The 25831-nt window shown below is 48.5% G+C and overlaps 1 protein-coding gene across 2 annotated transcripts; it reads right to left on the bottom strand.

The window, feature by feature from the left end:
• Positions 1-10543: 10543 nt before the first annotated feature.
• On the bottom strand, positions 10544-20179 carry SERPINA1 (serpin family A member 1). 2 transcript variants are annotated; one of them, XM_084792470.1, is made up of 5 exons: positions 19995-20179; positions 14610-15226; positions 12884-13154; positions 11638-11785; positions 10544-10831 (listed from the first exon to the last, which is right to left on the bottom strand). In XM_084792470.1, exons 2-5 carry the CDS (start codon positions 15220-15222, stop codon positions 10643-10645), a joined length of 1221 nt encoding a protein of 406 aa, XP_084648596.1. In that variant the 5' UTR covers positions 15223-15226; positions 19995-20179; the 3' UTR covers positions 10544-10642. The 2 variants fall into 2 exon arrangements, with proteins under 2 accessions (XP_084648596.1, XP_084648597.1); XM_084792471.1 differs by lacking the exon at positions 19995-20179 and adding an exon at positions 18888-19042.
• Between the last annotated feature and the right edge of the window lie 5652 nt (positions 20180-25831).

Genomic DNA, 25831 nt, shown 5'->3' with positions numbered 1-25831 from the left:
GCACACACTTCTCTTCTGCCCTTGGTGACCCACACCTCCCCTCTCTGAGAAGGTTGGGTCCCTCCCTGCTGGGCTGTTGGTCCCAAGATTGCAGTGTTAATTCCTTGGAAAAGGGTTCTCGGTGGGTGGTTTAGTCAGGATGAGAATGTTCACACAGGGAGAGTCTTTGATCCGGGCCCCCCTAGTGTAATCTCAAGGACCCCCATTGACGAGTTGGTGAGAGAATACACAGGTGATGAGGAGGCAAGGCCAGAACCATTCTTTAGAGGGCCTGGCCAGCATCAGGGAGACTTCTGAGAAAGCCATATTAGAGCCTTCATGGACACACTACACATGGCTATTGATACATCCTTGAGGGAGGACCCCAAGGCACAGAGCCATTGAGGAACTTATGCCAGGTCACACAACCTCTGTCTGTCGCATTGCAGCCCACATAATATCTCTTGGCTACTGCTTTGGTCCTTGCTGGGAGGGGGCCTGCTTCAGGGCGAGCACATTTCCCTAACTCCTGTACCACCACATGGGCTCTAAGATGCGGCTGTGGCTCAGGCTGGCACTGGGCTCTGTGGAGTCTGTGTGCACCCTAGGACCTAGAAGCCTTGCTCAGCTTGCATGGTGCACTGGGGTACTGGAGGTGGGGTGGCTGCTGTTGGACGTTGCTCAGGGCTCTGGCAGGGGTTTGAACTGCATGCTGGCCCTGTGGTCTGCCATTGACTGACTGATCTCTACCAGCATGCCGCAACACCCCTCCAGGTGGCATCCCGGCCTCAGTCTTGTCATGGGGATAGAACGGGGGTCTATATGTTTGATGTTGGCTGAGGGTCTACCCTCAGGTATGCAGAGAGTATTTTAGCAGACTTCTGCGTGGCATTGGGAGGGGACTTGATGTGTAAGATGCACCTCCATTTCTTTCTTTCTTTCTTTCTTTTAACACTGTCTCCTTTCTTTGAAAAACTGCCTCTTTTTTTTTTTTAAGATTTATTTATTTATTTATACAGTGTTCTACCTGCGTGTGAGCTTGCACGCCAGAAGAGGGCACCAGATCTCAGTACAGGTGGTTGCAAGCCACCATGTGGGTGCTGGGAATTGAACTCAGGACCTTTGGAAGAGCACACAGGGCTCTTAAGCACTGAGCCATCTCTCCAGCCCCACACCTCCCATTTCTGACTCTGTTTCCATATAGGATCCCAGAAGCACCTGCCTCTGTTCCTACTTTACAGCGGGTCTCAGTGAGGCCCACAGTACCCCCATCCTCACCCCAACTCCCAGCACACAGGCTCCCATTTGATTCCCATTGTGTTGCCCTTACACAGGGTGAGGGGGTGTGAGGGTGTGGCTATGTCATCCCTTGCTGAGAGCAGAGTTTTCTTTGTGTGCCTCACTTTCATCTCCCTATCCCACAGAAGAGAAGGCAGGATCTTTGCCTGTAGGGGGACCCTCACTTGGGGGCACCCAGCATCCCAGAAGTGTTTCAGGGAGCTTGTGCTAAGACAGAGCAGTTGAGGTGGTGTGCACGTGGATGCAATGATGGAACATATGGGCACCCAGGGCACACTGTGGAAGAGCACTGGGGTGCTCTGTGTAACCACGACTGCCCTGGGTTTCCTTTATTCGGTTAAACTGGCAGACCCCTCCAAAGTCACAGATCTTCATGTCTTCTGAGTGATGCTTGCTTTACAGACATGCAGGAGTTAAGATCACAGGCTTTCATCCCTATTCAGAAGGGGCAGTGTTCTTAGATGGTGCCCTCAGTGGGTGTGAGGGACAGTGCATAGCAGTGCTGAGTGATCAAAGCACCATGGAAAGTAGGAGCTCCCACACAACAGCTCTTAGTCAAAGCTGTAGGCTGCATGCAAAACCAGCCACAGCGAGAAACCATGTGGGCTTCAAAGAGCAAAGCCACAAGGCATGGTGCCCTTGGGCCACACGCCACCCAGATGCCAGACTTTGTAAGATTCAGTGCTTGCCCCACTGGCTTTCGGTGTTGCTTCGGACTAATTTCCTCTTTCTGTCTCTCTGTCTCTGTCTCTCTGTCTGTCTGTCTCTGTCTCCCCTTTGCTGGGGATCAGTTCAGTTGGTCTTAAGTCTCAAATGAGACGATTGGCTTCAGCTTTGAGTGACGCTGCAATAGTTAAGACTTTGTAGCTCTTGGGGGGGCAGAATAAACTCACTTTGATTTGTGAGGTACACAGACCTATGGTGACTAGGAGCAGAGTCCTCCATCTGGGTGTTGACTATCCCCTAAAGGTGTCTTTGGTAAAGTCCTGGTGGTGGGACATAGTGGGAGGTCCTTATGGCATTGGGAGAGAGTCACCAAGGGCGCTGTGGGACACCAGTCTCTCTGGTTTTCCGTATCTCTCTGTCTGTTCCCACCCTCTGACCTTGGATGTAAACCATCAAAACTGTGAGAAAAAAAAAAGTCCCATCCCTGTATAAACTTAGTGGCTTCAGGGATTGTGTTGCAGTCACATGAAGGTGAATGCAAGTGCTTTTTGCTTTCCCTTCATCCACAGATGGACACTTATTGTGAATTACTCAGCTTGAACTCTGCTTACAAACACCTCATCAAAATCCTTTGGCTGCACTCAGGTACAGGGCTGGGTAAGTGTCCTATGACTAGCTAAGTTTAACAAAGTATATTTGAGCGTGAAAGAGCCTCTACGACTGGGCATCCTAGTGACCAGAGGAAGTAAAGTTAAGGCCACTCTCTGCATGAAGTGAGCGGTGTCCATTACGGGAAAGAAGAAACGACAGCAGGTTAGCTGGGTGCACTCGCGTCTTGCCTTGTTTGAATACAATTTGGTAGACTACTGCCTGGGATTGGTTAAGATTCAACTGCTGTGGTAGGCAGAGACTCAGTCAAAAAGTTACTAGAGTCTTGCATACATGAGGTTACAGTTTGTTCAATTATTAATCCAGGTTCTAGTTTTCTTTCTAGAAAGGTCAGTTTGAATCACACATGCCACCCGAGTATGCCAGTCAGTTTTGGGCATAAGAAAATCGAATACATTTGAGCATTTCTACCTTTTGTAATTCCAGCTAAAGGACCAAGAACACCATGACGGGTCACCACCATTTTCTGCAGCCATCACTAGATTCTGCTGGACTTTAGGATAATATTTATGACTTCATGGCTTTCCAATGCCATGGAGAACATTCAACATACAAATGATGATGGTTGAATATGGGCTATAAATTTACTAAAATGGTTATTATATGTTATTATCGTATGTGGTATGTATGCACGCATGTGATGTGTGTGTTTATGTACACCTCACAGCATGGTTTGCAGAGGACAACTTTGTGGAGTGGGTCTCTCCTAACTTTATACAGATTCCAAGAATAGAACCCAGATTGTCAGGTTTTGTTTTTACCTGCTGAGTCATGTGACTCAGCTAGGTAGGTCACAAACTTCTGAGTGAGCACAGCACTTCTGCCACCAAAATCGAGGACACCATGGAAATAGCACAGCTCTCTTGTACTGTGGGGGAGACACTTGAAGAAAGGCAACTGAGGATGGAAGACCTCAGGCCGAATGCACGTGCCCCTGCCTCTGAGCAATACGCTTCATGTATCCCATGCCCAGGAGATGAATGTCTTAGCCACTCTGAGTTAGGCTCTCCAGAGGGTTGCCACTGGGGAATGTTGCAGGAGCATCCCCACCCCCCCTTTTTTTTTTGGTTCCATGAGCAGCCTCATAACTAGGGCAAAGTGGAGATCAAATCAGGAAGCGCTGTGTTGGCACAGATGCTCCACTCCAGTTGTCACAGGGTGGACTCCACCTGCCTTATCACCTACAAATTTCAGCATTTCTTCTTCTTCTTCTTCTTCTTCTTCTTCTTCTTCTTCTTCTTCTTCTTCTTCTTCTTCTTCTTCTTCTTCTTCTTCTTCTTCTTCAAGCAGTCTTGTGTAACTCGGCTGGCTTCCAACCTACTGGGTAGCTGAGGATAGCCTTGAACTCCTGACCCTCTTGTCTCTATCTCCCAAGTGCTAGCATTACCACACCCATCTGTCTTTAAATTCCACCCACCCAGCACTCTGTTACTGTCATCGACCCCTTGGGTCTCAGAGGGGCTGAGGAAAGCTGCAGTAGAGGCACATGGTTTACTTACTATAAGGACAGTGTTTTGGAAAGCTATAAAAGAAACCTATTCAGAAGGGAGATGGGAGTGAGAGGGAGGGAGGGAGGGAGGGAGGGAGGGAGAGAGAGAGAGAGAGAGAGAGAGAGAGAGAGAGAGAGAGAGAGAGAGAGAGAGAGACATAAAGAGAGAGGGAGGGAGGGAGGGAGAGGGGGAGAGAGAGAGAGAGAGAAGAAGGAAGGAGGGAGGGAGGGAGAGAGAAGGAGGGAGGGAGGGAGCGCTAAGCCTCTCAGGGGTGGGGTAAAATAGGCCTGCTCTCCATAACCTTCAGGGGTGGAAAAGAGCATCACCTAGTGGTGCCCATGGATCATGGCTTTCAGAGATGAGATGTGCAGCCCTGGGCCTGATCTCACACTTTTTCTACAAGTTATTCATCTCACCTGTTTTTATAGTAGAAGGAACCCGACTCTATACAGAGGATTTTTATTGTTGTTGGCTCAGCTCAGCATTAGGCCACGGATCTGCAATCATTTTGATTTCCTCCTACGTTGTGAGTCTTTGGTGGCGTCATTCACTGACTGCTACCCTCTGGAGTTCCTTCTGAGGGAATGAAGAATGGTATAATGGCTGGTGCAAGGAAGAGAGAGTCAGCCTGGTGACGGACTTTGTGAGTTGTCACTCTGGGAAAGCCACATGTCCGAGTTTAATTCTGTTTGATGTGATAGGTAACCCTGACAAAGAGCAACTTCGGGAAGAAAGGGATTGCCTTAGCTCACAGTTGTCTGTACACAGCTGTCTGTAATGGGGTCGGGGAGTCAAGGCAGGGGCTTCAGATCATGCTCCACAGTCAAGGGCAGAGAGAAGAGAACGCACGCGCACTCACCTACTTGCGTGTGCTCAGCTTGGTTTCTCCACGCTTACACAGTTCATGGCCCTGGGCATAGGGAATGGTGCTGCTCACAGTGGACTGGGTCTTCCCATTTCAATTCTATTAAGAAAATCCCCTACAGACATGCCCACAGGCCAACGCAATGTAGACAGTCCCCAGTGAGGCTCTCCTCAGGGATGATTCTAAGTTGCGTCAAGTGGACAACTACATCTAATTATTATATGACCCATGTCCTACAAGCCTATCTCCTTCTTTGAGGAATTTCTATGCTTTGCTTCATCTTTATGTTTAATGGACGGGTATTCCTGGAGGCTAAAATGACCGCCTTCAATTTTAAGTGTGGACTCACGTTTTTAAGGTTCTTAATTTTAGCTGCAGTACATGTAGCAAAAAAATTGGTAGGCAGGCTTATTTCCAGGGAAGTCAAAAGGCAACTGCCCTCAGATGTCATTTACAGGAGAACCAGCCTCTGAGTTCTTGACTGTCAACAGTCTGGCTGACATCAGCCAGTAGGTTGTGAAAAGCTTCTTTTACTGATAGGAACAAACTCTTGCACAATGCACTAAAGCCTTATAATATTTCATCACTAGTGAGTGGGAGATGCTTAGCCTTTACTATTTACAGATGAGCCTTGCAGTAACTCCTAAAGATTCCTAGTGCCCAAGGCATCCTTGGGACTGTACCACTAGAGGGCAGCTCCTGTCTGTCTACCAGTGCCACTCCCGGCCACCAAACATTGACAAAAACACAAACTCCCTAGAGAACAGCACTTGCAGAGCTTCTCCCTGTATATTGATCATCTCTATCCAGGTGAAACAAACGAATCCACAAACAGTTGATTGGTGCCAACACCACCATAGTACAAAACAAAAAAACACAAAACTAAAAAAAAAAAAAAAAAACTAAACAAACAACTGAAAACACCTACAACCAAGGTTTTTGATGAAGCCATAAACATTGCTGATAGAATTATAGATGAACTGGACAGAAGTCACACTGAGGGGTGCGTCTAGGATTCAAACTAGCACACCATTTGCATCACGGATGCCTAGCCCCATCCATAGGAAATGGAGTCTTACCTCTAAACAAACCCCACAAAGTTGGAGAGGATGGGTGTTGCTTAGAAGCAGGCATGCACACAAAAGTAGGAGGAAAACAGAAAAGTTAGAGAGCATGACATCTCCTGTGAGACAAAGGAATTCCTCTATCCCAGATTCTCAGATTCTCAAAGGAATTTAAGGGATTCTTGAAAAGGCAATTCAAAATAATATTCTCATGAGTACTCAGGGATACACAAGAGGGTCCAGAAGAACAGTTCAATGAAAGAAACACATAGCTAAGTGCAGAATGAGAAATTTTGAAAGACACAGATGTTTAAAAAAAAATCAATGGATTTTTCTGATGAACAAGTCAATGTTTGTATTTGTAAAAATTCAGTTGAGAGTCACAGTGGCCATCTAGACCAAACAGAAAAAAGGACTTTCTGAACACACACACACACACACACACACACACATCCCACATAATTTCTATACTTTTTAGTGTCAAGAATTGAAACTGCATCTTTGTACATGGAAAGCAGGTGCTCTGCCACTGAGATAAGCTCCCTGTGACCTGTCTCAGGCACATAAGCCAGTTGGTAGCGGTGGTGGGGGGGGGGGGTTGTGAAGGGAGAGTAAAAGACAGGTTTATTTTACAAGACTGATAATGCACCATTAAAAAAGTATATATTCCCATCCAAGTACTAACCAGGCCTGACCCTGCTTAGCTTCCGAGATCAGACAAGATCAGGCGTGTTCAGGATGGTATGGCTGTAAACATGAATTGAGTTGTATATGTACAATACTTCATATTAGAGTAGAAATATAATGTGTGAAGAACAATACCAAATTTGTATTCCATTTCAATGTATCAAAATTAAACCTGCTTTGCATCAATACACAAAATTCTGTATCAATGAATCAAAATTAACCCTTGCTCCGGCCTGCCGGGGTTCAGCTAACGCTCAGGAGGAGAATTTTCCTGTATAGGGACAGAACACAAGACACGAAGAAGGGGGCAAGTCTGGATTCTGATCAAACCCCGTTTATTGAAAATTTTCACAGAGTTTATATAGGCACAGAGGCATGGGTATTTGCGTAAGCAAGGGTTGCTATGGATACCTAACTCTGGAATGCTCTAGCAGGTATCTACCTTCACAGCTGCTATAATTGCAGGAGAGAAATTCCAGAGAGAAAAAGAAGTTGTGAAAATCTGGTTAGTCAGGAAAAAGTTCCCGGAACTGCTACTCGCAGGCAGGTGGCCTTTAGTCTGATCTTATCAGTAGTCTTACTGGAAAAAAAGTAGCTCGGGGGTCTAGAAGGACCAGCCCCCACAATAAACCACAACAGGTGTCTAACTGCCGACCCACGACAAGGTCAGTTGGTTTCTGGTGAATGGCAGACTGCTGGAGAAGTAGGAACCCAGGCTCTGACAAGATGGCTGAACATTGGCCATGTAGCCCGTGCCCTACAAACCCTATTTGTGAGTAACAATTAAGGCCTTAAGTCGAGGAGTAGATTCAATAATCTACTTTTTGTACTATCATTTCTACATATCTCTATACTCTCTCTCCCTTTCTTTCTTTACAACCCCTATCTCTATACCTTTTAATGACAATATATATCTATAGCCCAAGAAAGCAACCAAAAACCTACCCAACTCCCCTTAAGGGAAAAGGGCATCTTTCTCTTAAAGTTTTTTTCAAACTGATCTGGGGCAGAGAATGCCTGCAGCAGGCCCAAATTAAAAAAAAAACAATGGTTAAACAAGCTGGGAACAGCATTTGTGGTCTAGTCTCTAAATGTTGAGACATTTTAAGCTTAATATTAGTCCTATGTGGGACAGTCTGAAACGCTGGACCAATTTGGATCAGGAGCCTTCTTTGAAGCTGTTCTTTTCTTGATGAGGAACAGCAACCAAAGCACTTGGGGCTGGACCATAAAGGATGCAGGATGTCAGCATCTCAGCATGTTGGAGGAATGAATCCTGTCAGGTCTGATCCAGTGTCAGTGTACGGTTCTTTTATTCTGAAAACATATTTTTTTTTTCACAAGCACTAGACAGTCTTAAAACTATGAACGTATAAGGTATACAGGATATACACGTCTCAGCCAGTCTTAGAGCGATTCCCATGAATTGGGATTAGCAATATAAGTTAACTGTTTGTTCTGTAGTTTGAATTCATGTAAACATAGACTTTTCAAAGTTAGCAGTCTCTCTTTTATTCAGGTCTGTTTTGTTTTGACCTCCTTTAAAGACAAAATATAACATCACCATTAACAATGAACATACAATCATCATATTGGAATCAAAATAAGATTGTATAGTTCTAAATGTCCTTTTTTTAGGCTCTGTGGTGCTTGATGTATAAGCCAGGCTGCAACCTGTTTCCCGAGAAAATGTTTCTCATTTTAGAAGCAAGCTGCTTGTCCTGAGCAGAAAAAAAAGGCATTAAGTTTTAAATAAACATCAGATAGATTTTCATTTTATCTTAGGGTTTATGTAGATAGTAGGTATCTTGTACCTACGTAGGCTGCTTGTATGTTTGTTTCCTTTTTAACATTGGTCATTATCTTGACCAACAAAATATATTTCTTAGGCCGTAGGTATCTTGTACCTGGCTTTTTACATTTGTTTTGGGTGGTTTTGCCTCACCCCTTCTCTATGAGGGAGCCCTGTAGCTTCACATCTGTTTCCCCTTTCAACCTATGTCCTTACCTTGACCAACAAAACATACTTAAAGCACTTTTATTACCTTTTTTAAAAAAACATAAACCTCAGATTAATGCATATCTATCCTTTAGATCAGTAAGTATATACAATCCATTGTTAAGAAAAAGGAACATACCAAAAAATGTCACTTTAAATCCTAAGCAGTCTCTTGTAAATGACTTATCAGTAAGGGGTCAAGCCTGTACAGGCCAGGTTGGAATTTAGGCAATCCACCTGGCTTTTGTCTCTATTGTGTTGGGATTAAGGGCTGGTGCCACCACCACCCTCTTTAACTATTTTATCTCAATTTAGTCAATGTGAAATTGCATAGATGCGACCTCGTACACAAAAAGGAAGCTCCATGACTCAATCTTGGGCCTTTATGTTCATGTTCTGAGAGCAGCTGGTAGGGCTCCTAGATTATCTTGGGGTGGTCAGGGTACCCCCAGAGTAGGAGCATCCTGAGAGAGTCAGGCAACGGGTCTATTCTGCTTCATCCAATGGAACTTCTGGCTGTTGCAGTCATTGGAGCTGTCTGGCCTGGTGACTAGGACGGCTCCCATGACAGCCTCCTGCCCCAGCTCTGGAAATGTGACTATCCCTGGGAGGCGATGGGGAGGACAGAGAAGGGAAGATCCGTTGAGAGTCAGGCAGAGTGATGATGGAGAAGTCCTGGGTACCATAAGAGGTGGGCTCTGTCCCATAGCATAGGATCCCCTGTGATGCCCATCCAGAGGCGTGGGACCATGGTCCCATGACCAAGAACGAAGATGGTGACATGGAGTAAGTAGAATCAGACTCAGAGATGCTCGCCCTGCTCACTGGGTGAGGGGTGCTTCTAAGAGATGTGTGTGAGCCCCTGGGCAGGACAGAAATGACAAGGAGCGGGTTGGGGTCCTGTCCCTGCTCCATGGAGGAAGGACTCTGTTATGTAGCTACTTGCTTTGAACTGAAACATCTTCTTCTGGAGGGAGAAGGGAGGTCATATATGACAACAGAGAACAAAGCTCAGGAAGCCTATAAAAGTCATGATATTTATAAGCTCCTCCCTGACCTACAAGCCTCTCCCTGACCACATGAAAGCAGTAAGCAATAGTTGGGGAAAAGGAGACTCTCTTCTGTGGAGTTGCCTGGAGGTTATACAGGGAAGTCCAGGGATGTAACTATGGAGAATTATCACTCATGCTGGGGGGCGGGCTTTTCTGTGATGCAGCTGCACTTGACTCATATATGCTCTGTAAATTACCCCCAATAGACTCATTGGTTCACCAAGCTAGACTTGAGTACAGTGATGTCATTGGTACCCGGTCTGCGGCTGAGTAGATGTTTGTTACTATCTCCCGAGGAAAACTCATACAATATTCTTCACCAACAATCTCCTCTAGCCATTCTCAGGGAACTCCAGGGAGATGGAGGGCCCTGTCATGGTGAGGTACCATAGTGGAATGAGATGTGATCCTGCCTGGATGAAATCTGGAGATGCTGAGGCTGACAGCTGACTCCTGAACTGGCAGCTCTGGATGCCTGCGTGGGTCACCATGGACTATGGCCTCACTACAGTGGGAGGGACTCCAGGTCACTTGGTGGATCTTGGTCTTTGAACATGAGACATGTGTTCTCTCCATGTTTCCAGATATGATAGATGCTTTTGAGAGCACAAGCTGCTGCCTCTGCATACAACCTATTTTCATGGATGGAGGCGGGCATGAAGATACACTGTGACCTCAAACCCACAACATACTCAGGGCATAAAGACACACACACATACACACACACACACACACACACACACACACACACACACAAACCACAGAGTCGAGAATTTGCAGTATCACTCAGGCATGGGACAGGCCAGCCTGTGTTTAATGTCACTGGGGAGGGGACACAATCCTCAAGGAATGATGGCTTCGGAGGATGGTGTTTACTGTGTGGGATCCACCACTTTTCCCACAAAGAGGGGGGTATGGGTGTGCTTATCAAATATTATAGCAACGAAAGGCCTTTCAAAGGCCACATCAGGGGGCAGAGACATGGGGATGGCTTCTAGAACTGTGGCTCCTGCAGCTTCCGTCCCTTTCTCATCAACAGTCAGCATGGCCCTATGCACAGCCTGTGGAGAGAGAAGAAGAGAGCAATTGGAGGTGGTATGACTGCTAGACCCCACAGGGGTCTCATCCAGCAGGATTTCACTGCCTCTGTGTCCCCCTGCTCCTCCCCCAGCCCCCTTCCAAGGTGGTCACCTAAGGCCCCGCATCATCTTTCAGCTTTTGTCAGCGTCAGTCCACTCCCCTCCATTGCTCCCCCTTCCCTGATGCCATCTCTCATGGCCTTGGATGCAGTCCACAGCTTTACAGGGGGAGGAAGGAACCTTGTGTCCTCTGTGCAAGTGTCTCCTTTACAGTGTGTAGCTGTGAGCATGTTGTGACAAGGGTTCTGAAGATGACCTTCAATGTCCAGACTCTTAAAAAAGGTTCCGTCTATTCTGGACTGTTATTTTATTTCTCTGAACCAGTGGCCTGTTTGGTTGAACTCATAACTCAAAATGGGTAGTTCGCAAGTTTCTCTAAATATCGGGGATGGATGATTCCAGAACACTTCCTGGGGGTTCCCAAAAGACTAAGTCTCTATGTGACTATACATAAACTGAGTCCAACACTGATGAGATGAAGGGCCGCACCAGCACCTCAGGGAAGGCATCATAATTCCACCTGCATAAGAAGACCCTTCCAGCTGCCATCTGACCTCACCCAGTCCTAGTGAACCCTGACAGACCTCAGAGAAAGCTCAGCCTGGATGACACTCCTTCCCTCTTCCCCAGCTGTGGATGTGAGCTACCCACACACCCTGTGATGCCCTACAGACCCCCCCCCCCCACCCCCAGGACCTCAGGATATCACCATGGTCAGGTAATTCCACCTTGTTGAGCTTGAGGGGAGCATCATCTGTGATTCCAGAGAGGTCAGCTGCATTGCTGAAGACCTGGGTGATGCCCAGTGGACTCAAGACGGCCTTCAAGTTATAGGTTCCGGAGATGGAAAGTCTGGGGAAGTGTAGATTGGCTGACCTGGTGGACAGGAAAGAGTTAAACTTAAAGGAGTTTCATGGATGTCTGGGTTCCAGCTGAGGCCCACCCAGTTGAGGAATGGTTTCTGGCTAGTTCTCACGCTGAACACACCTCTATGGGCAGCAGGACAAGGCACTTTCCTTTCACACCCACCCCCCCTCCCCATCTCGCCCAAGAGAACTTGAAATCAATGGGAATTCAAAGTTCAAGGTCCTGGAAGCCCCCAAAGTGTCACTTCCTCCGAGAAGCCCTTCAGGTGGATTCAGGGAGTTCACACAGAACCGTGTCTCACTGTGCCCTGCTGCATTTGGCCAAGCCCTCCACTTAAGCCAGGGACTCTCCTTGGAGCTGCAGGATCAATGTAGCTGAGTGATGACATGCCCCTCTGCCTCCCAGGACAAGACAAGGTTCTATAGGGTCTTACCGGCCCTTAGGATCTGTCATACATTTTGGTCTCAACCTTTTCTGGTTCCCTGAAATTTTGCGGGTTCTGGGCCTGCCGGAAACAGCATCTGCCCACACCTAACCTCAGGCCTACCAAAAGTACCATGCAGCTCACAAGTCTTCATCCAACATGGATCAGAAGCTGGCTTGGGAGTGCACAGGTCCTCTGTCCTTTGGAGCACACTGTAGGACTGTTGGCTCCTGGAGACCTATAAGTCCCACGGAGGAGTGACACAGGAACAGAGCCTTCTGCTAACTTGCCTAGAGACCTCTGTTGCTGCCCTTTCTTGTTTGAGGTCTTCCATGCAGGCTCTCTTGCATTCCCCTATAAACTTCCCACCTGATCTCTATCCTCAGCCATGGCCAGAATTTGAGACTAGCCTTGGTGGCTAGTTCAGCCATAATATTTGCTAGTTCTGATGATGTCCCAGCCCCAGGCTCTGGGTTAGAATACACTGTGGCCTTTGGGGATGGAAGTCCCACCAAAGCAGGGCCTGGGCTTTCTCTTCTGGAGTACTGTCCCTTCGCAGACTCTGTCTGGCACTATCTGAGTTGAAGGGTTATTTTAGCCTGGGCCTGGGACAGAATCCACCCTCTGTAGGCACTTTCTGTCCTGTGGGACACTTAGGGGGCGGTGTCTGTCTGGGGAATCACCTCATGTGCCTGTTTAGGAGGAACTGGCAAATGAGCTCCTTGGTGAGTGTTTGCTCCAGATGCTGCATTTTGCCCTCATCGGGCAAGATGAAGATGGCTGTGGCGTTGCCCAGGTATTCCATCAGCAGCACCCAGCTGGACAGAGTGTCGCAATAACGTATATCAAACATGCCCAGGCGGTTCATCATGGGCACCTTCACCGTGGTGGAGTTGTCCACATGGAAGTCAGCTTCCTTGGTGTGCTCTGGATCAAATGGCTTCTCCCACTTGCCTGCAGAGGGGGAGGAGGGGAACATGAGAGGAGGTCTTAGCCAGTGAGGTGGTAACCTGGGGCCTTGGCCTTTCATGTACACGGGGGCGGGAGGTACTACTACCCTTCCAGGCTGCCCAGGGACTTTGGCGAGGGTAACTCAAGACTAGAGGAAGACACAAAATCTCCAGATTACAGATGCTGACAGCTGCCATCCCCTTTGCGCCTAGAAAACATTGTACTCAGTTGTTATATACTCACTGAAAGGTGACCTGGGGTTGGAAATGGAAACCTTGACAGCAACTCTATTTGCTAGCTTCTTATCAGGGATGCCATGCTCATTGGTATCTGGGAGTTCAATTATCACTCAGGACAAATGTTGTGGGCACCTCAAGTCCCTTTCTACATCCACTGGTTGAATGCAGATGTCATCTGCTATATAAGACCGCCACTGTCAAGATCACTGGAGTGGGCAGGGGCCTCAGGGAACCACCAACTAGGACATCATAATGGAGAAGAGTCTCAGAGACTCATCACCAATGTTGTCAGAGTGGCCTGTGGTCTCAGGGACCCAACATCAAGGCCACCAGTGTGAGAAGGGCATGAGGAACCCTAATCCCACCTTCTTGTTGGGTAGGAAGAGGTGAAGGGGTAAGAGAGGGGGTGACATGTGCTCTTGTCTCAGAAGTACTAGGACTTGAGCTGTGCTGGCCTGATACTCTGCTCCACAGGACTCTGTGTGGGGCAAGGAAGTCATGAAGGACAGAGCGGCTCCTGGCTTTGACTCTCAGACCCTCCTGAGGTAATTTCTCTTGGGGTACAAATGCACTAAGCACTTCCAAGCCTGAGGCCATGCCTGGGGGTCAAAGGTAGTTGGTCAGGTCCTTATGTCCAAACAGTCCTACGCACTGTGTGATCTCACCAATTCCTTCATCACCTCAGAGCAGTCAGCTAGCTCTGTCCCTGGTAATATGGACAGTCACACCCCAAATAGGTAAAATGGCTTGTTCAGTATCAAGGTTAACAAGGTAGTGGAGGCAAGGTGCAAGCCTATGTCTCCAGAGGTCATACTTGCATGCAATGGAAGGGCTGTTCAAAGGTGTTCCAAGGAGCAGAGCTAAATTCAACCAATGCAGTCACTTCTGAAGTTGGGGAAGGATTGCACATGCTAAGACTCCCTTTTGTGTGTGTGTGTGTGTGTGTGTGTGTGTGTGTGTGTGTGTGTGTGTGTGTGTACATTAGGACAATAGAAGTTCTGATAAATCCTTCAAAGAAGGCATCGAATTTGCTTGCTGACACCAATCCCCAAGCTTAATTGATGATTTAAAAGATGTCAGAGTTTACCCATTGATGAGTAAGGAATGTGATGAGACTCAGTGCCACAGCCCAGAGTGAGAGCTAGCTCATAAACTGGTCCTTGAGGATGCATATGGGTGTTTCCATGGGAACCATATCATGCTGGTTATGTCATCTTACCTTTAAAGAAAATGTAATTCACCAGGGCAAGAACTGTGTCTTTGTCCAGGTCTTTCACCAAATCAACTATCTTTCCTTGGGTTCCCTTCTCCACAAAACTGTTAATCTCTTTCTTGGCTTCGTCTGAGTCTGCGAAGTTGACAGATAAGGCGTCTGCGTGGTAATGGTTCTTGACCTCTTCCAGAAACTTCTTCACCAGCTTCAAACTGTTGTTGACGAACAGGCCATTTCCTATAGTCAGCTGCAGCTCATTGTCTGGCTTGTTGAGGGTTTGGAGGAAGTTCTGGAAACGCCTGTGGATGTCATCCTTGGGTGTTTCTGTGAGGTTGAACTTCAGGCCCTCTAGAATCTGCGTGTGAGTGTCTCCCTTGGTCCCTAGGGAGAGCATAGCAAAGGCTGTGGCGATGCTTACTGGAGAGAAGAAGATGTTGGTAGTGTTGGATTGATGGGACAGCTCCCGGTACAGGCTGAAGGCAAAGTCCGCCAGGTTTGAAACGATGGTCTCTTCCTGCTGGAAGGTGTCTGCCTCCTCAGTATCCTCAGCCAGGAAGCTGGGGACCAGGCAACACAGGCCTGCCAGAAGCAGGACCCCCCGTGAGATGGAGGATGTCATTTTCCTGGAAGACACAGAAAGAGACACAAGGTCAGTGCTGTGGTGACTCCCATAAGCTCCCCCTTGGTCTGGGATCTGCAAACCTGAGTGGGGAAAGTGGAAAACAAGAAATACTGCATTTTGCCTGCCCTTGGCCTGTGAAAAATATCTTTCCAACTATGTAACAGAGGACGCACGGGTGTCTCCTTAGCCACCACTGTGCTTTCTGTTCCTTGCCTTAAATAATCTGAAGAGAGCTGCCCACATGTTGCCCAGTACATGCTGATGTTTTCCTAAACAAAGCAGCGTGTTGTTAGGGCTGGAAATGACACTAAATTTAGTTCTGTGTATTTCCATTTCTGATGCCCCTGTCACTTCTTGTTTGGATTTTGGTGAGCCCTCTGGAAATTCCCCACCTTCGTCAAGAGGTTGGGCCTTCACAGGGTGGGAACAAAAACACAGCAAAGTGACCTCAGGCCAGAGGCTGACAAATCAAATCCTGCCAGGACCATCACTAGGCACTAGGCAACCAACAACATTTGGGAAGCACAGCCCAGACTGCACAGCCTCAGTTATATGGAGGGGGTCTGGGAGAGCTAAGAGGAGGATGTGCCCTGTGCACAGAGACTGGACTCTGTATGTGTGTGTACGTGTTTGTGTAAGTGCTGGTATGCATGGATGTACCATGTAGAGGCCAGAGGTCCTCCTCAGGGGTGGTTCCTCAGGTGTCATCTAACTTTTCTTGTGAAACAGCTTCTCATTGACCTGGAGATTGACAATTCAGCTAGGCTAGCGGGGTAACACGCCAGAGAGCTGCTCTTGTGTATCTCCCCAGTGCTGGGGTTGCACAAGTGTGCCTCCATACTGGGCTTGTGACTTGAGTTCCAGTGAGCAAACTCAGCTCTCATACTTGTGTGGTAAATGCCCGTACTCACTGAGCTATTTCCCCATCCCAGACATTGGACTCAGTTCCAAGGATCTCTGTTCGGGGGGGGAGGGGGGAAGAGATACTGATGATGCGCTCTCCTCCTCTTTGGGGTCTCCTGAGCTTTAAGGAGGCAAGGCTAGCATGGGGAGGAGAGAGGCCCCTGCTAGGGTGAGCACACTCTCTTCAGTCTTTCCGACCCCCCCCCCATCCCATCATCCCTCTGATTTCCTCCTTTGATGGGGAGGGGCCTGTGGCCTGGAGAGAGCCCACCACTAACTGACATATCAGTGTGCATAGGTTCCATGGAAATGCTAGGACTGGGCCAGATAGTTGAGAGGTAACTTAGGTGGGGAGATGCTTGTTTTGGTCATGGTTTGAGGGGATATGGTAGAAGGGCAGGCTGGTGGCAGCAGCCCAAAGTGGCTGCTGACTCACATGTCAGAGGGTGAGGAAACTGAATAGAGGAAGACCAGAGCTCAGTTTGCTTTCTCCCATCCAATGGGATGAAGCACCCACATTTGGGGCAGGCTTACCATATCAGCTAACGCTCTTTGGAAAAGCCCGTTAGTGTTCCACTGCCGCCCTAGGCATTTCTTATACAAAGATGACAATGGATATTAACTGTCCTTTGTATCTCATCTCATTCCTTCAAACCTCAGGGTCCCGAGTCTCGCTTTCTCCCCGCTGACCTCCTATGATTCCCCAGGTCCCTGAGCAGGGGAGGACAACTAGAGCGGAGAAAGAAGCTTAAGACCTTGTAGGCATAGGGACAGAAGCCAAAAGAAGCCACTGGATGTCACACAGGGTGACACTTTGACTTCAGAGGCTGGTGGGCATGGGCCTTTGGGAGGCAGGAGAGAGGTGATGCTGCCTGCCCTTTGTTTCATTCTACACCACCCCAGCTAAGAGCAGAAAGGGAACAATGGATGGACTAGGAGTAACCCAAGCAGAGCCAGAAAGTCCACTGTGGCAGGCCACCATCTGTAGGAGGCCAGGTGTGCCGCGTTACTGCCAGTGGCCTGGGGCAAATGATGCCACCTCATTAACCCTCAGTTCCTGTTGGCATAGAGGAGGGGAATCATTTGAAGAATGGGGTGTAGCAGGAACAAAGTCAAGTTCAAATAGCATAGACAGACACTGGAGCCTCCCAAGCCCCCACAGGCTGCATGAGGGCGCTTGTCCTGAGATCTGGTTGGCAGCCAGAGTTCCCATGATCAGAGAAGGGATCCTGCTATGCAGTGCCAGGCCTGAGTCAGGTGCAAGCCCCATCACGTCCACGTCCACCACCTGTTAGCAGCTGTGAGCTACGCAAACAGGATTATTAGCTCCAGTCCTTATGGCTATGCTCACTAGATGTGTTTTATTCCTATCCCGTTTTAGTATTAATTCCATTTTATGGGGAGAAAAACTGAAGTCCAAACAGGCTAACCCACACCCTATAAACCCCATCGAACTGCCTAGGCAAACAAAACAGTTTTGTTCTAGGACTGAGGCTTTCTCATCTACGCACAGAAGTGAAGCCAAAAGACTTGAAATAGATGTCAAGAGAGTGGCTAAATGACAAAAAAATCATTAGTGCTATAATGACAGGTCTGAGGCCCACCTATTGCTCCCCGTGTGACCTTACATCACTTACTTAGCCTCTCAGAACATCAGTTACATGATGAAGATAAGGTGATTGGTTTGGAGAACTGGTGTGCAAAGGCATATACCAAGTGCCCAGAATCACTCCTGTTTACCCTACTCTACCAGTTTCAGTGGTATCCCGGGACTCTGCCCACCTTGCCATTGCCTACCTAATCAGCCTTCATCTCCAAAACACCATGACGATAAAGCAGACCCCTCCAGCCCTCCATAGAGCAAGGCTGGTAGGCAGAGGGTGATGCTCTTCTGCTCCCTAGGGCAGCGAGATGAACCGCTATCCAAGGCGACAGCCCAGAGGGGGAAGATGCCTCAGTGTGTGAGGTCAGCAGCACTGAGTCTGGAGCAGCTGGCCCAGTTTGAACTCTGGCATGCGTAGGATCGGGACAAACTATATTACTCTCTCTGTTCCCCCATTTCCTTGTCTGTAAAATGGTTATAACCACAGTAGCCTCCTCCGTGGGGCTGTGGGGCTGAAATGAGTTACAGGAGGGCTTTGTTTAGACATGGGACAGCTTGGGTGGGTGGGTGGGTGCTCACTCACGAAGTAAGCCCAGTCTCTTCTCTCTCTCTCCCTCTCCCTCACCCCCTCTCTCCTCCCTGCCCTCCCACAGTGTAAAGAGTACTCACAGGTCAATGTGCCTGAGTCAGCCACCCTGAGGCCGACAAGCTGAGGCCCCAGTAGGTGCACCTTGGGCACAGCTGGAGAGGTCAGCCTGAGAGACATAGCTCCCATGGTCCTTCTAGTCTTACCTTGCTTACGTGCTGAAGGGGGATGGTCCACACCCGACAATGCAGGAGATGGCGGAGCTAAAAAGGGCCACACAGCACAGGCCAGAGAAGGGCAGGCACAGCCTGCATGGAAATGGTTGTGGCTGCACCCTGGCCTCTCCTCGTCTTAGTCTCCTCTCACCTGAAGGTACTAACTCTCTACTGCGCAGCCCGGTTCAAGAAGGGACCTTAGGGACTGCTCTTCCCATGGCAACAGGAGGCCCAGGTGCCACTTGTGTGGTTAACTTTATCTACCCTGTGCCCTGGTCTTAGGTCTGCTGCCTGCTTGAGAGATGTAGGGACCCAGGGGCCCCTCCAAGGTCTCCCCAGGGAAAAATATACTCACAACTCGTTGTCTCAAGGCTGGGTGGTGACCAAGGTTGAGGAGACAGAGCCCTGTCTGAGTCTGTATTTAAATAGTGGGTACTGAGGGGCCATGGGGGAGTCTGCTAGTGAATATTAACCAAGGTCATCACAGTTATCGGAGGAGCAAACAGAGAGGGACTAAGTCCATTGGCTGAACACCGAGTTTCCACCCACACTGTCCAGGACAGAGCTCAGCCCTCTTGTTGCTAAAGCAATGCAGTCGGAGCATCCCTCATGAACACAGCGTCCGGTGTGTACCTGGTGTCCCAAGTCACTTAGCCTCTGTGAAAGCATCACATGGCTGGCCCTGTGCTAGGTGGATAAATGGTGGCCATGCCTCTCAGTAGCTCCCCTGTATTCCACCTTAGGGCTCTGCCTAATGGATGGTCCAAGGGATTCTATAGTGCTTGGGTTCAGACCTCAACCCATCAGACAAATCTTTTCACCTCCCATGTCTCAGTTTCTCCATCTCTCTAAGATGGGGACTCTGACAGCACAAAGCTGCTGCAAGAATTTTATAGCAATAAGTAGGCCAGGGCTTAAGGTATCTGGCCAGCTCTTTGGGATGAGGTTCCTGTCAGTGGGTCTCCTTGGTGTCACCGGGTAGGGGTGGGGGTGTGTATGTGGGGCATATTCTGAGGACTTCCCTCCAGGCACTGTCTCATTCAGTACCCTCTGTGGATCTGGAGAGCCAGTGGATGTAGCCCTCCCTCACAGGGGACCACTCAGTTCTCCCTCCCACACCCTCTTTTTTCTTCCCTTTTCCCAGTGCCCACCTTCCTTCTGGTTTCTTGTGAGTAGGGATATCTACACTATGTGTTCATCCAGAGTTTGGAAAACCAGACTGTGGTTGGGGTACAGGTCTATCTGTGCCCTTAAAGCATGTCTTCCCCTCTCTGGGCCTCTGTCTCCCCACAATGGGCACTCAAGTGACCCAGTTGCCTCTCCCGTCTGTTGCACAAAGACTGCAGCAGTACATGTCTCAACTTGCCCGCCCCCGCCCCCATGCTAACACTACCCCCTCCCTCCTGAAAACACTACACCACCTCTCCCCGTGTAGGCAGGTGGGAGGTCCCCAGCGCTCTACCTGAGAATCCAGGCCAGGCTCCCTGCAGCCAAGCAGCTCCTCTGGTGGCTGCTGTTTCCCACTCTTCCTTAGGGTCAGATTCTTGGCTCCCAAGGCTGTGTCAGGAAGGCAGTGTCCTAGGCAGTGTTTCCAGTGTCCGTGTGCCAGGGATGAGAGTGGCTTTGGAATGGCAGCACTAGGTCTGGGAGGGGCAGGAGCTGGGGCAGGAAGGGGCCTCGCCCTGTGCCAGGAGCACATCAGACTAGCCTTTCCTGGTCCAAGCAGTACTGGGTGCCACCTACTGTACTGGCTGTGTCCACGCAGTGGCAGGTGGTGTGTGTGTGTGTGTGTGTGTGTGTGTGTGTGTGTGTGTTCATATCCTAAGTGTGTCAGGAAGGATAGTGAGTGGGCTAGGCCATATGAAAAAGAAATGAGGCTAAAATTCGGAGCCTCTTAAGCAGGTGAGGCTTCAGATGGAGAACCCACCAATTTTGAATAGGAACCCTATGTCCAGCCCCCCACTTCACCTTTGGACCAGTATGGGAACAAAGACAGGATGCCTGGGGCGAGGAGAGACTCAGAGCCACTTTTCAGGCCACAGTGGGGAAAGTCTTGTCCACTGATTACTTCTAGAATGGTCTATGGCTACATCTAGGAGGTAAAAGGCTCATAAGACGATGCTAAGGAGAGCCTACACAGGGTTCTGCCTAGATGTGGGGACCTTGAGGGTGTGCTGGCAGTGGTTGAGCACTGAACTTGCTATCTACAGAAAAAAAAGGGGGGGGGGGGCGGGGGAGGGCTGGGCTGGGAGAAGGCTGGCTAATTGTTTCAAGAATGTAAGGGAAAGTAATGGGAGACTTGGGAATAGCATTTTGAGAGGAGTATGACCTGCCAAAGAGACACACACATGCACACATGGACACACACAGACAGATCCACACACAGAGACAAACAAATACACACACAAACATATACACAGAGATACACACATGCACATAGACACACATACCTGAGCTCACACACAGTTAGTTACATGTACAGGCATAAGTGTACATACATATACACCCAGAGAGACACACACATGCACATAGGCACATACATATAGGCTCACATAGTCACAGGCACAAGTGCACACATAGGTATGCACACGCACATACAGAGACACACACATGAGCACACACACATGCATACATGAACAGGGACACACATGTGTACACACACACACACACATACACACACATACACACACACACACACACACACACACATACACACTGCTAGGTGCCCACTGTAGAGCACTAGGCTCTAGCTTTGTTGCCACCACCCTTTTTGTTAGACTGTAGACAACCCATTTAAGCTCTTTGTGCCTCAGCTTTCGCATGGGTGAAATGGGGCTAAGAACGAGTTGCAGGGTCAGAGCAGCATACCTGCTGCATGTGGCCCCTGGCTATAGGGACGGCTTCCTTTGCTCAGGTTCAACTCACATTCAAGCTTTGGGTTACCCAGAAGGCTTTAGGGCCAGCCCCGAGGGAGCTCATTTCCTCCCGGAAGGCTCAGGGCCTAGTGTACTAACCCTACTTCTAAACATGTGTGAGGGGCCAAGCATTGAGCTGGCAATGCTTGTCAGCTAGTCAGACATGGGGTGTGGAGGGCTTCTCAGCTCTCTGAGCCTACGTGGTGATGAGCTCTTTCCTCACCGTTGTTATGACTCTTGTATGGGACCATTGTTAGCTGGTACTTCACACAGAGGCCACTCTAGTGGCAGAGTGTGAGATGTACCTGGCTCACAGTGTGACAAACTGAGTGGTCCAGATTTATCTTCCGGTGGGGAACTGAGTCAGCTTAGTTTCTGCTTCCACCTGGCATCTTCCAACATCCCAATTCCCACTCCCTGCCGTTTTATTTTTATTTTTGCTTAATTTTCTGGGTATTTCTCGTGGCTTCCTATGAAGCGACAATTACTCTTTTTCTGGAACTGTTTGCAGGCCACCCACAGCTTCCAGTTTTCATTTCTAATCTTTCCTCGAGTAGAACAAAGTTAATCCATGCAGAGTAAATAATGATGCCGTTAAGCCAAGGCACGGAGGACATGATGGCCATAACTTCATTTCCTTTATAAATTAATGAAATTTGTGGCTTCGTGGGTTGGTTAGTTTTCATAGAAAGCCCTTTCCGTAATTCACCTTCGTTCATTTGAAACGCTGGACCAAGGGCTGGAGAGATGGCACAGCTGTCAAGAGCACCAGCTGCTCTTCCAGAAGACCTGGGGTTCAATTTCCAGCACCCACATGGTAGATCACGACTGTCTGTGTAACTCTAGATCCAGGAAATCTAACACTTTCTTCTGGCCTCTGGAGGTACTAGGCATGCAAGCAGCTCACAAACATGCAGGCAAAATATGCATATTCATAAAAAAGAATAAAGTAGTTCTGGACCATGGTGGCTATTACAGTGTTTGAGAGGCCGAACCTATCCCAGTTACCTTCTTGGTGGTCAATTTGTCATGTTTTGCCCAATAGGAACTCTTTGGGTGATCTCTCTCTCTCTCTCTCTCTCTCTCTCTCTCTCTCTCTCTCTTTCTCTCTCTCTCTCTCTCTCTCTCTCTCTCTCTCTCTCTCTCTCTCTCTGTGTGTGTGTGTGTGTGTGTGAGAGAGAGACTTCTTTTTTTACCCCAGCTTACATTTTAGAAGCCTTGTATTCTGGCAGTGATACTGGGGTTAAATCCCATCTGCATTTTCACCAGACATACATGAGGATGCCCCTGTAGGAAACAAATAAGAAGTGGGTACAAGATCTTTGGTGAACCACTTGTGGGGCAGGGCACTGTGGGACTTGCTCTATAGGGGCCGAGGGACAGACAGTGGGTGTTTGGGACTTGTATGCACTAACGCAAGCCCTGTGTGGGTGGCTCAAACACAGACCTCTATTCTTAGAACTTGCCCAACTCAGACCTCAGCTTGAACTGGTTCGATCGACCTTGTTGACTTTCTGGTGTTGACCTTGAACATTTCTATTTGCTCAAATTTACCGAGTTCCACACGATGTCATTTTACCACGCAGATCCTCAAATAGACTCTGAAATGAGGCATCACGTATTAAATCATGATCGACACTCACGAGGCACTGTTCTAAAAGGTATTAACTGGCATGCTCACAGGAAGTGGGCTGGGTATAGAAGCCACGATGCTGTTCCTCTTTGGTCAAGAATCAAAGACACTTTTCTATGAAAACAGAGAGTTTTTTTTTTGGGGAAGGCAGGAAGTCCGGCAAGGTGAACAGTCCTAAGTAAAAAGGGCAGGAGCGGTGTGCTTGAGTGTCCGGGTATAGATGCTCCCTGGCATAACTAGTATTGCTCAAATCTCGAAAGGTTTCATTATGTTCTAGAAAATTCTTCCTCCAGTGGAGTCAGTTCCTGGAAAAGTGCTTTGCCACTCTGCAGCCCAGCAGGACCTTGTGGGGGTAGGAAAACTGAGAAAATGATGCAATCTGCCCTCACCACTATGTCTCTGTTCTCACAGCTCTTCTTGTTCTGACGTCGAGAACATGGTGTGATGGGTTGGCTGGCTGACCATTCTGCAGCCATTTTTTTTATGGTATACCTTTTAGGACAAATGTAAAGACTGCAGACAGGGCACACCCACTGATTCCTCCTTTCCTCCCACTTGGCTGCTTCCATAGCCTTTGTCCATATCTGCTATAACATGACCACGGTCGTTGACAATTCCTGAGGATGTGGCACAGGGCAGATGCACTTCTGAGCACCGCATGAATGCTGGTCCTCACACTGAGCCTCAGGCCCATTGTTTTCTGATTTCTGCCTTGTAGATAAGCCAAGAAAGGCTCGCTGGAGTCCAGTAACTAGCCCTGAGACCCCACAAGGCTGGTAAGGGACAGAAGAAACAGTCTGACCTGATGGAGAGTGACTTGGCTGCATTCCAAGACTACACATTACCTGAGCTAGGAGATCATGTTTTCTGACTGTGCTAAGTGTAGACCAGCTTTGTCCAAGATAACTTGGGGACAGAGCTGATTGAAGAAATACAGTGTTTCTCCTATTGGGTGGTTAAGGTTGGAGCCTTTCCTGCTAGAGGAGAGTATTTGGGATGTTAAATGTTTATATGTGGCAGGCACACAGTGAAGCCGAGAACAATGCAGGACCGAACTCTCAGGGCAACAGCCTGGAACACATAGTAAGAACTTGTCTCATGAAAGTGTTTTAAAAATTAATAATTAAACTGCTTTTTATTGCCTTGTTCTTTGAGAGGAAGGGAAGACTAGAGCCCAGGAAGGTAGCCGACCAGATGGCGAGGCCTGAGACCCTATCACATCCAAATCTGCCTCCTTTTCTGGTAGCAGGTCTTGGCAAGAGATGAGTGGGAGCTGAGCTAGGAGGATGGGAGCCATTGCCAGCGAAGGGGATGGCATCATCGGCTGGGTATCTGTCCCTTCTGTGCCTAGCCTGGCTGGCGCAGGAGCCTTTCACCTTGACCTCCTAGCCTATGAGCTGACGAGCCTCTTTCCAGCAAATCAGCCCATTTCCTGACTGACTCTTGGCCGACAGTTATTCTGTTAGCCAATTTGTGTGCACAAGCTCTCACTTCCCACAGAGCTCTGTAAGAGGAGCTTGTCATATCCGAACTGCGGGGGAGGCTCAGAGAGGCCTTCTAAGCTGACCAGCGAACCTCCCTGGGCCTCCTTCATCCCTACACCTCAACTGCTTATGCTCACATGCACTATGCTCGCTCCTTGCTTTCATACCTTAGTGCTGCGTTCTTGCGGATGCGTTCTTATCACGCAGAAGGCAGTAACTGCTGAATTCACTGTTCACCAAGTTTTTGCACCTGCAGACAAGCGCTCCTCTGAACCAAAAAGGAAAGAAATCCATCCATGCAGAGATTCCCTAGTGTCCCTCTGTCAATCCCCCTGATGATAATGTCTCTGAAGATTGGGTTTGCCTCTTATTGAACAGGATATGACTGATACTACAGCAGGTTTTGCATCTAGCTTCTGGAGTTTAGCGTCATAATAAAAAGGTCTGCTTTTGTTTCTTGTTGAAGCTTTTGGAATTACCAGCCTAAGCCGAGTTCCCCCACTGAGGGATGTTTTTGGGGCCTCCTGCCTCTTGCCTCCCAAGTGCTGGGATAACAGGTGTGTGCCAACACATTGGGGGGTTTTTAGAGCGTAGCTGCTCAGAGCATTCACATATAGCATAAGTCTTTGTGTGGACATGGCTGTTTATGAGGTAGTGCGCACTAAACTTTAAGCATCATTAATTCACTCCCCTGTGGAAGCCAGCTTGCCTTTTGGGAAGGCAGTGGACAGACATAATACAATGTCAGTCTGCCCTGAACACTGAGAACCTCGGCCCAGGAAATCCATCTCCTTTACTTGTGTGTTGAGGAAGGTAAATCTGTTCTGGGGAGAGCTTGGGATTACTGAACATTGGGCAAGTCAGACAAACTCCATAGGTCACTATATCTCTGCCACCAAATGTCTGTACAGAGCAAACACTTAGAAGATGTGCTCTGGGCATCCGTGCCTTACCCCATCTCTATTGTCCACAGGTCTTACCAGTGGAAAGCAGGGAGGCCTGTTGAGCAGCTTAGATCCAGCTAATGGAAGCTGTGTGGTCAGTACTCAGGCAGCCAAGGGCACAGCAAAGAAGTCCTCTTCCCATTGTGGCGCCCTCAAGAGGCCACTGCAGGAATTGAAGGCAAAGACAGGCAGGCACATTGCAGGCCCTCTAAAAGACTTTGGGTGGTTCTCCTTCCATACACAAAGCACTGTGGGAAAATTTATGGTCCTAACACCCCATGAAGGTGGGATAATAGATGCATCTCAGCATTTGGGGATAGTCA

This window comes from Acomys minous, assembly GCF_964271855.1.
Source record: "Acomys minous genome assembly, chromosome: 8".
NCBI lineage: Eukaryota > Metazoa > Chordata > Mammalia > Rodentia > Muridae > Acomys > Acomys minous.
The sequence above is the reverse complement of the archived record's forward strand: the minus strand, read 5'-3'. Positions and strand labels throughout refer to the sequence as shown.

Bases quoted from the DNA above. Each gene is read 5' to 3' on its own strand.
- SERPINA1 (XM_084792470.1), bottom strand. From the start codon at position 15,222: ATGACATCCTCCATCTCACGGGGGGTCCTGCTTCTGGCAGGCCTGTGT. The intron at 13,155-14,609 runs GTAAGATGACAT...CCCCCTCTGCAG, and splicing joins GAATTACATTTTCTTTAAAG to GCAAGTGGGAGAAGCCATTT. The intron at 11,786-12,883 runs GTGATTCCCCAG...CCTGTCCACCAG, and splicing joins CTCCTAAACAGGCACATGAG to GTCAGCCAATCTACACTTCC.